Genomic DNA, 14,976 nt, shown 5'->3' with positions numbered 1-14,976 from the left:
GGGTTTGACGGCCAGCTCATGAGAAACCACGACCACATGCCTGTCTCTCCTGTCTGTCCCTCAGGTGTGTCTCTAAGGGCGTGGCCGGCAGGTCTGATCCGGCCTCCTCCTCTCCTGAGCACACCTGACACCAATCATTCAATCGAGACTCACCTGCTGCCACAGTATTTAAGGACGGTTATGGACTCCAGGACTGCTGTGGATTGCCTTGTCTGCTACCTGCCTGCTCAGGTGCTCAGGTGCTTCCTTTGCTCCAGGCTGCTCCCGGTCAGTCTCGTGACTAAACTGGACTATCTCGCTGCCTGTTCGCTCTGTCGACTCTGCATGTTTGAAGTGAGTCGAGACTCACGTTTCTTTCCCACAGAAAAAAATTATTGTGATAGAAATTGAATAAATATTTGTGGAAGCAGCTTGTACAGTTTGTAGTAGACAGCTAATTGAAAGCTAGCTGCTAAGCCACAGTTAGCCTTACTGACATCTTGATATCATCACTTAATATCCGACATATACAAGGCAGAGCTGAATCCAACTATGGTGAAGAAAAAGTCACACTAAAAGCTAACTAGCTTAGCAGAGTAAAAGCCATTTCTGGCTCTGACTTTACAGGACTTTACATCACATTTTATCACAGTGTAAATTAATGAATTAATGGTGCCTGAGATACATTTTATCCCTACGAACCATAAACATCCGTAAACTTTAAATGGACAAAACAGCCGAACTTTGTGAATAACTATGTCCCAAAATGTTGAAGTAATTGCATGTGATATACATATGAAAATATATATATGGGAGTATACTCATATTTGAACACCAGTGTGTGAAACAGAAGCTACGTGTAAATGCTAACTGTATTGTAAACATTGTCAAATCATGAACGTAGAGCAGACCGTATCAAAATGAAAACTCTTCGCTTCATTCAGTCAGCACTTTCAGAGGGCGCCTTAGCTAACGTCATAAACAGTGCTAGCTTGCTAACTGACAGCGAATGAGGACTCGGACGTCGGTTCTTACGAAGTTGTAAACAGTTTTATTATTGTGACATCAGAACAGCAGAACAAACCGACTGAGCAGAACGTACATTCATCAGAAACACACTGTACACCTGCTGGACAAACACCTGTCGAAAAGTCACTTGGTGTGTAAAGATTTGTGCCGCCACTCACCCGCCTATACGAACAGGTCCTAACCATGCAGAGCATGTGATTGGCTGCTAGCTATCAGGTGATCTGACAACCCAGAGAAGTGCAGTGCAGAGAAAGAAACCAGGAACATTCAAACCAAACAAACGAAAAGAATAAAGTGAAGATAGTTTAACAGGAAGTGGGTGTGTTTGTGGGAGGGGTCACATCTCAGTCTCAGCCAATAGGCTCTCACCTAGACCTGATGTCAGCAAGACCATCTGGGGGCCGGAGTCTGTAGGGTTAAAGAACGACATGTTTAGATCTTCACACCAGATTTAAAGGACCAGACCAGTTTGCCTGTTTTAAGACCATCAGTTCTGTAACTTCACATCTTCTAGATCATTTTCCAGATTATTGATCAGTTTTAGATTGATTTCCTTTCACTGGACAGCCATTGGTTTCAGTTCATGCAACGTTACATGGCTGGCTTATTACCATACAGACATGAGTGGAATAAATCTGAACCTTAAACTTCGGACAGTAAAGAGAAGAGGATTTCACTGAATGTTGAACCAAAGGAAACAATCTGAAACCTGATCTGGAAAATGTCAGAATATTTACATGATTTCTACTCGGCTGCATTGACTAAACATGTAAAAAAGTTTCAGTGTTTTCATTAAAAGAGACGACGTGTCCTCATAAACACTCAGTCAGCAGTTAAAAATGTTGAAATTCATGACAACAAATCACTGCAATCAGCGGATTCACTCGAAGGGCCGAAGTCATTTTTATGTCAAGACACAAAAAAACATTGTTTCCAGCCAGGAGACATCGAGCTAATGCAGCCTTTAATGCACTGTGGAGACTAACTGCTGCATTAGCAATCAAGCTAATCTAATTTCTCTAGCTGACACTTAGCAAGTTTATTAGCTTTATTTCCCCTCGCCCGCGACTCTGTCTTGTTTGAAAATATATGAAGTCCTATAAAGAAATAGCATGAATGTAGAGAAGCTGTTTTGACCGACAAGAAATTGCCTGGCTGGCTAGTATGTTTGCAGTTAGCACTCTGGCTAGTTTACCAACTAGCCCTGTGAGTAGTCACTACGTCGCCAAGCTTCAACAATCAAATACCAGCTGAACACACCTGAAGCTGAATACAGCTGAAGACCAGTGGTCTGTGGCAAGAGCTGTACCGAAGTTCTCTCTGAAGCTTGTCTGCAAACCAAACGATGCGTTAAACCAGTTAGTTTGATGCTAAAGAAGCTGTGTTGATGTTTGGTTGCATCACAGTAAGGTTTATCTGAACTTCTCTGACATAAGTCCAAACTAACCAAAATATTGTTGCAGAAACACAACAGCTAACAATTAATCACGAAATGAGTGGTGAAAACATCAAATGCACCACAGGCTAATGTAGCAGTACCCAGTGATGCCTTCACTGACAAACTGTTATATAAATTAGTAGTTAATTAGAATTTTCTGCTCACGCTACCTTAAAGTGGAAGTAATGTGTGAACTTCGTCTGGTTAGAGGTTACGTTTTAACGAGGCTACATTTTAATTCGCTGCTGGTGTAATCAAAGCTTAGAGGAAAATGAATGTGTATCTTGGTGGAAAGGCAGAGCTGAAGCTTGGTGATGTAGTGAGCACTCGCAGGGCTAGCTGGTGAACTACTGTGGCTGAAGTGCTAACTGCTAACATGTTAGCCAGGTGTGTCCTGACTGTGTGTAAACCAGCAGTTTACACTCTGACAGAGGAGCTCCTGGCAAGTGACACACGGCTAACAAGCTACGAAACGCTAAACAAGATGGAGGGAACTTTATTTGACGCCATGACATGATGAAATGATAGCTGTGATTCTGTTAAATTTTCACTTCATTTTGCCCGTTTCAAACGCTGCTGCGGCTCTTCAGGAGAGTAACCTGCTCTGGACCACCACCAGGAAAAGGGTCAGACCAGATCATAAAACCACACAGCCCTGTGGGATCACAGAGGAACCACAGAAGAAGAGCAGATCTTCAATAAAGAATGTGAAGGTACGTCACGCTGTGGTTCATGCTGGGACTGGAGCACCATGTTGTGAGGAGCTGTTACCTCCACCTGCTACAGTGGTTACCTGCTTACCTTTTGTTATGTTTGGCTAAAACGTTGGTTAAATCAGTCAAACGTGATGCAGAAATACAATTGCAATGCCAAGAGACAAAACAACGTAGATCTACTGGGTTTATCCATCCATCCATGGGACTGCAGAGCCCAAAGCACTAAGCTAGTTCCACTGACATACCTGGAAAGTGAACTAACGTTACCTCATTTTACAGGTCATCTGAGTGGCCTGATGAAGCCCAGGTGTTCCTGGACGACAACCTGAAGACCAGCGGCTTCAAGGAAGTCTTTATCCACAGGAAGACGCATCATGATGAGCAGTGAGAGGTTTGCTTAACTTCAGGAGGTAAATATTGACGAAGCAGCGCGAGCCATTTCTGTTTCAAACTTTACGACTGTGGACGGATCAGATCATCTGTGTGTCTGACAGACATTTTAAAGCATAAAGGTTGTTGCTCTGACACGTGGACCCAGTTCAGTCCTCACAGCAGCTGATCAGTGCAGCCTTCGGTTAGGTTGTCATGGTAACCTACAGGATGAAGTCTATTCCACCATTATGGTGTCACTGTTTGAACCGATGAGTAGTCAGGATAACAGACAGCAGCTCCAGGACTTCCAGGCTACTGCCGACGACTTCAGTGGGTTCATTAGTCGTCTTTTTACCAGAAATAACGGATTTTCACATCGCTGTGCACATGCTAACACGTTAGCGCCTCACAACGTGTTAGCATGTGCTATGTGCACACGTTATCAACAAAGACTTTGTACGTCACTGGGCTCTGTAGGTCTCGTCTCACAATGCACCTGTACAGACAGGTAGAACAGAGCCCAGGTATAAATATTAGATGTTCATTTACCTGAAGAAAAACATGATCGTGATCAGGATCCTCACAACATGGTGGCAGAAACCAAAAATTCAACACAGCGTGACGTCACATTCTCTACAGGTGCAGTCTTTAAATATTCATTATTAGGCAGGAGGACACAGAGGACTCTTCATTACCTGGGATTAATTAAAACCAGTTTCATCAGTGTCACACTTAGACCTCTATTAACACAAAACCTCCTACTGTCACTGAGGACACCTAACACCACAGAACCAGGTTAATACTGGATCAACAGTGACAGAACCAAGCTGATACTGGGTCAGCTGGGACAGACCAGGCTAATACTGGGCTCAACTGGACAGAACCAGGCCGTCAAGAACACAGCATTAGTTAAACTCAAACACTAAAACCAGTATGGCAAACCAAGCCAGTGGAACCAGCATGATCTGATCTGGAACTGGACCCATAAAAACAGTACACTGAACGGAGCAAGTAGAACCAGCATGAGCTCTTGTACAGTGGAGCCAGTATAACAAACAGTACCAGAAGAACCGCACTGGTTTTATGCAGTCTGAACTGGACTTTCTGTCTTTGGGGGACCAGTATGGTGGGTAAAGTGGGACAGAGGTGAGGACAGGGGGGAGTGTTTAGCCCTTACTGCTGTGGGGGAGCCAGGTGGGGGGCTGGTACTTGTCTCTGATTGGCAGAAGGGCGCTGCTAGGGGCGGGGCCTGGTTGGAGTTGCGGGGCCTCTCTGTCTTCGTCGTCCTCTCCTTCCGACAGCAGGTCACAGATCTGCTGCTGCAACTCTGGACTGATGTCGTTCTCTGCCAGGACCAGAACCCGCAAACTGGTCGGGTAGTTCTCCACCATGTCCAAGAACACCTGGACACAAAAACACCAGACAAAACTTTAGTCATACACAATGGCTCAACATTAAAGAGTGAGGCTGCAGTACATCTGAGCGTGGCATGTCACCTGTACCTGTGGCCACGCCCAGCGGGGATGCCACATGGTACTGGTACTGTAGTGTAAAGTGTTTACGGTGTTAGCGGTGTGTCCGGAATGTGTTCAGAGAGACCGGGTGATAACTTCTTCTGCAGGCGAATGGCCCTCATCTCAGAGTCCAGTTCCAGTGGATCGAAAAGAAAGTGGGCCGAGTACTGATCCTTCTGGTAGTCAACGGGTCATGTGCCAGTGGAGATAAAATAATTCCTGACCTGCATGCAGGATGTGAACTGCTTCAGAACCCGAGAGTCCAACCCAGTTCTCCACTGGTCCCACAATGGGGTGTAATCACCTGCATATTGGAGATGTATTGATACCAGACCAGAAGTTTGGCCTGCGTCCGTGTGCTTTTGAATATACTTAGGGTTAGAGCTGTGTTGGTTCAATGATTCTGATGAATGATTTTATCTGTTGGTAGAAAATACATCAGTTGTCCAGTTGGTAGACTGTAAATAACCATTACGCCGCTTCTGAAATAGTCCAGATCTGTTTCAGTTCTGTCCCTGTGCTGCCAGACTTCACTAATAAAGTCAAATAGATCACAGCAGAGAGGCTTTCACAGATAAATTAATCTCAGCTTTTACTGTCCAGTCTGTTCTGCTGCTGAGACTTTGAGACGAACATCAACCTTAAAAACACGATAAAACGTTCAGTTGTCTGAAAACAAGGCTGGTTTCCTCATCGTTTCCTCTGACTCAGGGTTGATTTCATGCCGAAAAGAAGCAAATTCTTTTAACGCCTGAAGTCTGATCTTCTTTTCATGATCATACTGACCCCGGTAATCATGAAGTGCTTTGAGCGGATTATTCTCAGGTACATCAGAGACTTCATCCCCTCGGACCTAGACAGCCTTCAGTTTGCTTACAGAGGGAATTGGTCCACAGAGGATGCTGTCTCCATCACCCTGCACACAGCCCTGACCCACCTGCAGCAGCCCAACACCTACGTCAGGATGCTATTTGTAGACTTTAGCTCAGCTTTTAACACCGTCATCCCAGACAAGCTGGCGCTGAAGCTACACACGGTGGGTCTGCCTGCGTCTCTGTGCCACTGGATCAGAGACTTTCTCACCAACAGGCCTCAGGTGGTGAGAATAGGGAACATCACATCATCCCCTCTGGTCCTCAGCACGGGCACGCCACAGGGTTGTGTGCTCAGCCCAGCCCTCTTCACCCTGTTTACTCACGACTGTGCTGCCATCCACCCCACCAACACAGTCGTGAAGTTTGCGGACGACACTACAGTACTGGGTCTCATCTCAGATAACAACGAGACCCACTACAGAGAGGAGATACACCAGCTCACCCAGTGGTGTTCAGCCAACAACCTGGTGCTGAACACAGGGAAAACCAAGGAGGTCATTGTGGACTTCAGGAGGTCCAGGAAGACGGATCACGCCCCCCTCCTCATGGACGGAGAAGTGGTGGAGCGTGTGGACAACATCAGGTTCCTGGGCCTCCACATCACATCTGACCTCTCCTGGTCCATGAACACCTCCCGCCTGGTGAAGAAGGCACAACAAAGGCTCTTCTTCCTCAGGAAGCTGAAACGGGCTGGACTCTCCTCTCGGTTGCTCGTTAACTTCTACAGGGCCACAATTGAAAGCATCCTCTGCCTCAGTGTGACAGTGTGGTCTGGCAGCTGCACGGCACAGGAGAGGAAACAACTGGCACGGGTGGTTAAAACTGCACAGGGCATCGTGGGCTGCCCCCTCCCTGACCTAGACTCTATATATGAAGGTCGGGTCAGAAAGAGGGCGAGATCCATCGCCACGGACCCCAGCCACCCGGGCCACAGACTGTTTGTACCGCTTCCATCAGGAAAGCGGTACAGGAACATCCGCACCACCACTAACAGACTGAGGGACAGCTTCTTCCCCAGAGCTGTTAGAGCTATCACCCCCAGCAGCCCCTCACTGCAGTGAGAGACTGTGTGAACTGTGAACACTGCACACCGCACTTTACACCTCCACCTCCACCTCTACCTCCACCTGCACCTTCTGTGTACTTGACTTTTATGTACACACATATACTATAATTATATACATTTTAGTATATCAGCACATTTCAGTTTCATTGGCATATTTTATTCTGTCGGAACATTTCACTGTGTATATTTTATATTTTATTCTGCTTGTATATTTTATTGTTTGCACATTTCACTTCCATATTTTATTGTTTATTGTTTAGTATATTTTATTGCCTAAGTATATTTTCATTCTGTTATATTTTTAATTGCTTCACGAATATTTTTTTTATTGCATGTTGGCTTATTTTATTTTATTGTAGTTATCTTAATTTTATTCACTCTTTCTAGTCTTATCTTTCTTACCATCTAACATGGGGGTTGCAATGAAAATTTCATTGACATGTGCAATGACAATAAAGACTCTTGAATCTCTTGAATCTTGAATCTTGAATCTTAATGGAGTCTGTGGTTTAAAGATGGCGTCTAATATATCTGGTGAGAACATACAGAAAAACACACTGTCCTGTTTTCTTTCACAAAATTCAATCCAGAACTTGGAAATCAGCCGTTTTAACACTGAAAGGAGATGACCAAAAATCAAGAGACTGACAAGTCCTCAGAGACAAGACTCACCAGCATGAACATGTGAGAACCACCTGAGTCCACTAATTCAGTCCACCGGTCCAGTGAGAACCACCTGAGTCCACCAGTTCAGTCCACCAGTCCAGTGAGAACCACCTGAGTCCACCAGTTCAGTCCTTCAGTTCAGTGGGGACCACTAGTCCGACCAACAGTCCAAAGCTCCACATTATTACAAACACATTCAGATCATTGAGAGGAAAAGCAGCAAATCAAACATCAAATGATTTTACAGCAACAATCAATAGATGATCATTCAGTTTCTGTCAATACACTAATTGATTAAGGGACTAGCTGCTGTAATAAAGAGGAGTAAATATAAGATGAGTAGAATCAGTGTGTTTCTGATGATTTCAGGCCTGTTTTGACTGAATAAAGGTTCTTTGATGTTTTCAGTCTCTTCCTCCATCGTTGTGATGATGACCAGAAGTAAAAGCTAAACTCTCTCAGGTAATTATAGAGGCAACACTTCAGACCTCAGTGGACGGGAACTTTAACATTTATCTGCATCGAGTACTGGTAGCAGACAAACACATTCACTCTGTGCAGTATTTAATAAATCCCACTTGTTCATGGTCATCATAGATTATTTCTAGTGTTTCTGTGATTATATTGTTTCTATTTCACCTTGTTGAATAAAACCTTTTGGTCTCACTTTGACCAGGTTTCATCGTTTCCCCTCAGGTCACATTCAGGGTTCTGATGTTTGTCATGACGAACTCTGTCACATGAGCACATCTGATCCGTCGACTGAACAGAAGCAGCTTCATGACACACGCGAATGACCTGCGATCGGGTTGCAGTGACGGGAGGAGTCAGGTTCAGGTGGCATTTCTGCAGAAACATCGTGTGTCAGTTTTGTGGGACGTTCAGGTCAACGTCTCCCCCTGCTGGACACGCAGCTGAATGACTGAGGACTGAGACCCTTACCTACCTGAGAACAGTGACAGTGACCAAACAGAAGAAGAGACACAGAAAGGGAAGAAGAAGCAGAGGAAGAGGAGAACTGAGCAGTGTGATTGGTTCACCTGTGCTGATTGGTTGGTCAGTCCGGTTCCTTCCAGGTCCAGCACCTCCAGGGTTCTGCTGGACGCCACGGCGACTGCCAGCATCCCTGCGATTCGATCACCTGGAAACAGAAACCGATGAGAGCAGCAGCTCTTCATGAATCCCTCAGTCTGAACAGGAAGTCCTTCCTCAGTTCTCAGAACTCTCAAACTCGAACTTGTTCAACCGATTCAAATAAATCCAGTTGAACCGTTAAAACTTAACAAACGTCTCAGCTACCAAAGACTTTAATGCTGCGTATAACTGTTGCTAGGAAACAACAATCAAGAGCTATGAGCTATGTAAAGAGGAAGTCTCTGTTGCATCACAAGATAGCAGAACGTCCAGAACTGACAAGGAGCTAAATCTTTGTAAATGTGCGTACTGGTTTCATTTCTGTCTGCATATATGGAGAAATCTGTGTGTTTCACAGTTAACAGCATTAGCATAGCGGCGTGTTAGCATGCATAGCAGCATACAGTTTATCATGAGAAATCTGTGTCTGTGCTGACAGTCATTTTCTCATGTTGTTATTTCAGTGAAATGTGATGAAAATCTTTCAGATTGAATGATGATTAAACAGTGACAGTTTATCTCACTTTAGAAATGGGAGGCGACTTCTCATTAGTTTAATATTCGAACCTCAGCTACATTTTTAAATGTGATTTATTAGATTTTGCTGGTTTTCTGGTGCAGTGCACAGCAGTAGCACAGTGTGGCGCAGTGCGCGGCGGCAGGGTGGCGGTGCTCATACCCAGCGGGTTGTAGTCCAGGTTGAGCACTCGGAGCTGGGAGCTGTGAGCCACAGCGATGGCCAGTCGGGCCCAGCCTTTGGAGCTGATTGCCGGGTTAGCGCTCAGAGTGAGCTCCCTCAGACCTGCAGACATCACATGACACGTCAGGACATCGTACAGACGGACTGTAACTTTGACTTCATGTCTGACTTTAGTTGTTGGATCCCGACGCTTCCGGTCTAGAACCGTTGGACTTTAAGAGGATCAACTGATGATGTGATCCTTGACAAGCTAACTTGTGCCTGAATGGAGATCTGATCAATTACATTCCAGGTGGCTGAATTTTCAATATCTGAATCCGTTTTTTGAGTATTGAACTTTTGAATTTAATATATTTATAATTACTGTAAATAAGGTTTGAACTTAAAATTCACTAATGGAAATTTCAGGCCAAATATCTTTTTAATGATTCATAAACAGTATTTTCAGAGCTATAAATTCTGTGAATTTGAAGTTCGGTCGCTTAAAAGGTTCAAATCTGATTTGTCCTCGTTGTGTTGATCTGAAAGTAAAGAGTTAAATCCTCCTGGATGCTTCGGCGTGTGGTGACAGGCAGCATGTGGACCTGAGCTGATGAATTCAGGTTATCTGAGCCTGAAATAACAAAGTCCCAGGAGACAAAATGTCCTCTGAGCTTTATTGAATAACGTCCACTTACTTCAAACTGCAGACGCTTCATCAGACCTGCAGCTGCCTCACAGTCTGAATCAGACACATCTGATTTATATAAACTAGCGTGAAAAATGGTCTCCAGTTTCTCTTTTCATCACATCTTATCGTTCTTTCATTGAATTGATTTATTAACTGAGCTTCTGGCTGTTCTGAAGACCAGACAGTCTGTCACATGTGACAGGTGATTGGTACGGTGCTCCAGGAGGGTCATGTGGCATTATTAGGTGGTTTCCATTTTGCTTGCTGTGTTTTTCTGGGTAGTTGCTGGGTGGTGATTAGTGTTTGGAGTCGGTTTTAGGATGTTTAAGGTGGCTGCATGAGTGTTTAGAGCTGCTGGTACCGTGTTGGACTGGTTGCTAGGGTCTTACTGGATTTAACTATAGTGTTACTAGGTGGTTGTCAAGGTATTGTTGTCAGCAGTTGTAGATTTGAGGTCTGTACTCTACCACAAACAGTGGACAGCAGAGACCAAGCAGAAACATGTTTGGAAGTCAGATCTAAACCCAGTGCTCTCTGGGAGTGTTTGTTACCTGACTTTGCTCCATCGGGTGGCAGCATCCCACAGATCAGACCCAGCGCCTCGTCTCCCAGCATGCAGTCTCCAAGATCCAGGCAGACCAGCGCTGGGTGGGTTGACAGGGCGGAGTTCAATGTCACCAGGCCGGCATCTAATAGCGGGCTGCCATGGAGACTGCAGGGGGTGGGAACAGGTTCTTACAAACCAATCACACTGTTTTGGTCAAGGAGATAACCTGAACCAATGGGATTTATCAGTATGTTATTTGGTCTGTCAGCACCTGTATTGTATGAAACAGGTGAATCAAAGAGTTTTCAGGTCTTGTAGAAACAGCAAACAAGCACTTCTCTGTACTGAACTTACAACAGGGTCTGCAGGGACCGGTTGGTCTTCAGGGCGTCGGCCAGGTGTCGTGTCCGGCTGATGCTGGAGACGACGCCCAGGTTGAGGTTGAGCTGAGCGAGTGAGCGCGACTCTGCCACGCTGCGGCAGACGCGTCCGAAGTCACGGTCGGAGAGCTGACAGCCGCGTACTGACAGCAGGCGGACACTGTCCTCCTTCAGACTCTCACAGATGTCCTGAACCTCGGCCGCCGACAGCAGCTCCCCTGTGATCTGGATCGAGGCCGGGAGCATCCTGGACAGGACTGGGAGCTCTGGAACACCTGGAGATACGTAGAGAACAGTCAGAAACTGAATAACATCACAGAGAAACGCACAAATCTGACCTCTACTGGTGAAAAGCAGGTACTGAACTGAACTCTGCCATTGGTTGGTCTCACATGATGTCACCATTAGCTGTGCTGAAAGCCACACTCACTTCCTGTCTAGGCTCTGTTCGACTAGCTTCTTTGACTCATTACAGTCTCTCATTGAGGTTACTTTGAATGAAAGAAGCATTAAAGGTGCAAAGTGAATATGTCCTCACTGTCCACCAGCTGTCTGTTCTGTGTGTGTCCTAACCCTGACCCGTTCACACAACACCGTTCCAGCCAATCAGCAACAGGCCAAGAAGGACAGGTGGCAACATCGATAACCTTCCTCCAGAATGACTCACTCCATCTTTAATGTGTTAGCTCCCTTTTCTTCGCCCCCTGTATCAGACAGTATTCTTGATCAGGCTAACTGTAGCCTTGCTAGCTGAAGGTCATCACTGCTGACGTGCTTAAGGAAATTTAAGTGGAAGCAAAAGGAAAAACCCGTTTCCTTATTCTCTCACTTCTAATTAGTTTTGACGAAGAAACTTAGTGTGATTTAAAAGAGTCAGTAAAAACAACAAATATGTGAGAGACAAACTAAATATTTAGTTCTGTTTATTTATAAGAATATTCTTGCAAACACAACTTGTAATGAATCCGAGTATGAAAATTAATTTAATGATCCTTCAACAGACGTCACATTATTGACAAGTGACTTTGTTAGCGGCTAATGAACGTCTGTCTACAGGGATCACATCAATCAATCATCACTAAGCCCCGCCTCTCTTAGTTACTGTTGCTATGCCTGCCAAAATTCAGCACAGGTGCTGAAACTATTTCTTCAAGAAAGACAGTATTCATCTGCCCTGCACAGCGGCTACAGTGGTTGCCTGGCAACCTCATGCCCCAACAAGACAGGGGAGGTCACTGCGCCTGGGGGTTTGCCAACAAACAGTTCCAGGACATAACCCCCCCTGATGGAGCAACTTCCTGTTTTTACCCTTCAGCTTTTGAGTCAAACAAACAATTTACTCCATATCATTGAGTTATGTGTTCACAGAGCCAGGCTAGCTGTTTCCTGCCTTTATGCTAAGCTAAGCTAAGCTAAGCTAAGCACAGCCTGACTCCAGACACAGACTGATACATGCGATGCCTCAGGTGCACTTTAATGCTAACATGCTAACAGATACCATGCTAAACAGCTATAAGCAACATAGGAGCTCACTGTCTTTATCTGCTCTCTCTCTGTTTTTCATACTATTGATCTGCTACCTGCTGTCGATTCAAGATCAATCAACTTCAGTACAGATAGATAAAATGATAAACAAGTTGGAGGAGTTCAATTGTTGATCAGTTTCTCTCTGTGATCAATAGTGTCAGCTCCTATTTTCATTGTTGAGACTGTAAAAGAAGCTGATCAGTTACTGATCAGTTATCAGTTGGTGACAGGTCAGTTGATCCGTTTCTGATGATTAATTCGTATGTTCAAGTAAAAGAGCTAATCAGTGCTAATCAACAATCAATCGATCAAATGTATTGATGAGCAGGGGCTGGAACCGATCAGCCGATCAGACTAATCAATAATTAAATCAGAGTGAGAGCGCTGCAACAAGTAGATCAAATAACCTGGTAAATGATCGATCAGCTCACGCGCGGAGGATCGGGACTTTCACACGCTGATGTCATCACTCGCTGATCCGGTGCCTCTGATCCCGCCGCAGGCCACGCGCCGGTTCTGATCCACCGCGGCGGACATCGGTGGCGATCGATCCCGGTATCGATTGATCGGGTTTGGTGAGCGGCAGAGAGGCAGGCGGCGCGGGTCGGTGTCCTGGAGACGGGCAGGGGTCGGTCTGTCGGCCGGTGTGAGCTCGGTGAGTCCCGGTGTGTTTCTGCAGGTGACCGTTACTATGAGGAGCAGAGAGAGGAGGGAGGGGGAGAGGACTCACTCTGATCCGTTTCCAGGGACAGAGGACAGAGAGACAGAGGACATGCTGGACTAATACTAAAAACACTAAAAACAAGACTGCTACTGATAATAATTCATATTTACCAACAATAAACCGATGATAAATCATATTAACAAAGTAGAATTTTAATCAAACATTAATTCACATTAGTGATCATTTAAAAACACATGAACTTAAGTACAAAAGGTAAATTAGGCTATTTATCTGTATTATATTTTATACATTATTGTAATATTCATGGAATTATGAAGCAACATGTGGCCGAAAGCTCCAGAAAAACCAAGTAAATGGATGTTTTTCTTGTATATAATATATTTCGAATATATTAGTATACACATTCGAATAAATCGTCAAAGGAATAAACTAATTATGTGTTGCTTTTCCTCATTATTGTGTATTTTAATCAGAAGAAAATCAATTAATACACCTGAACAGCTGGAGCAGCGTGATGTGTTAGGAACATGCTTGTTATGTTAAATGATAAAATCAGTTTTTTTAGATGTTTATGTGTGTAAGCTTGAATAGAGAATAAGTTCATGAAAAACTAAAAGAAACAAGTAAAATGAAGCTCGTTAGCCCGGCCTGTATTTTCAAAATAAAAGTTAAGATCTTTGCAGTTAATTGTCCTCAGGACTAATTTAATACAGAGAGGGATGACATCATTCATGACACACTGATGCTGCAAACAAAATGAATTTCATTCCGTCCAAAGATGTCTGACAGACAGAGGAACATCTCTGGTACGTGTTGTCACGTTTCTTTAGTCATTTATCTGGAATATACAAGATAATAATTCAATGTTAAATGTTAATTCCTTCATGAATGCAGAAATGGTTTACGACTCATCAGCGCGTGGGGAAACCTGATCAGAGTGACTCTTCCTCTTCCTCTTCAATAGACGATCTCTACAGCTGTGACGTCACTGGGCTTCGTTTTGTCTGTGTCGTCATCGTTTTTTAATTAGACTCAATATAACTTAAACTAAAAATAAATTAATTCAATTAAATTTGAAGAAGAATTGTTTTCTGCATGTAGACCTTTGTGTTGGAAGATTAAATTGACAGAAAATTGACGTGTTACCTGGAAAAAACAGATAAATTCAGTTCATCGAAAGAATCACCAGAATATATCACAGCTTTTTCTGGTAGCTCATCAAACATTTCTCAGCAGAAACTATTGAAAGTCTCACTTGATCTTAATTTATTGGTTTGTTTTGATTTATTTATTCCTTTATTTTTATTATTAAATAACCAGCCTAATATATCATCTGATCAACAGCACCACCTGCTGGTTTATTGGTGGTAATAATCCAGCGGTTGGAACGTATTTACATGAAGAGTCATATTATCATATTGGGGATTTATTAAGTTTTATCTTATCGATATCTATTCCTGTAGTTCCACTAATTTATGAAGAATAAATTGTCCAAACATTGTTGAATCTGACAATTAACCACTTGATTTAAATAAATTAAAAACTGTGTTTGAGCCTGTTATTTAATTTATGTATTTATTTATCTAGAAAGACAGACAGACAGACAGACAGACAGACAGACAGGCAGACAGACAGACAGGCAGACAGGCAGGAAGGCAGGCAGACAGACAGGCAGACA

At 44.0% G+C, this 14,976-nt stretch overlaps 1 protein-coding gene across 1 annotated transcript in view; it reads right to left on the bottom strand.

Annotated features, from left to right (window-relative positions):
- Positions 1–1,048: 1,048 nt before the first annotated feature.
- The window catches only part of lrrc73 (leucine rich repeat containing 73), a 15,110-nt gene continuing 1,182 nt past the window's right edge, over positions 1,049–14,976 (bottom strand). The window contains exons 2-8 of the mRNA XM_041946962.1: positions 13,021–13,302; positions 11,061–11,361; positions 10,711–10,871; positions 9,469–9,591; positions 8,696–8,796; positions 4,712–4,937; positions 1,049–1,416 (exon numbers count right to left, since the gene is read on the bottom strand). Coding sequence (XP_041802896.1) covers positions 1,346–1,416; positions 4,712–4,937; positions 8,696–8,796; positions 9,469–9,591; positions 10,711–10,871; positions 11,061–11,332 — 954 coding nt within the window. The 5' untranslated portion in view covers positions 11,333–11,361; positions 13,021–13,302 and the 3' untranslated portion in view covers positions 1,049–1,345. The remainder of the gene's footprint in view (positions 1,417–4,711; positions 4,938–8,695; positions 8,797–9,468; positions 9,592–10,710; positions 10,872–11,060; positions 11,362–13,020; positions 13,303–14,976) is intronic.

The sequence above is a fragment of the Chelmon rostratus genome, chromosome 11 (genome assembly GCF_017976325.1).
Source record: "Chelmon rostratus isolate fCheRos1 chromosome 11, fCheRos1.pri, whole genome shotgun sequence".
NCBI lineage: Eukaryota > Metazoa > Chordata > Actinopteri > Chaetodontiformes > Chaetodontidae > Chelmon > Chelmon rostratus.
Note: the sequence above shows the minus strand (reverse complement) of the source record. Positions and strands in the feature narration are given on the sequence as shown.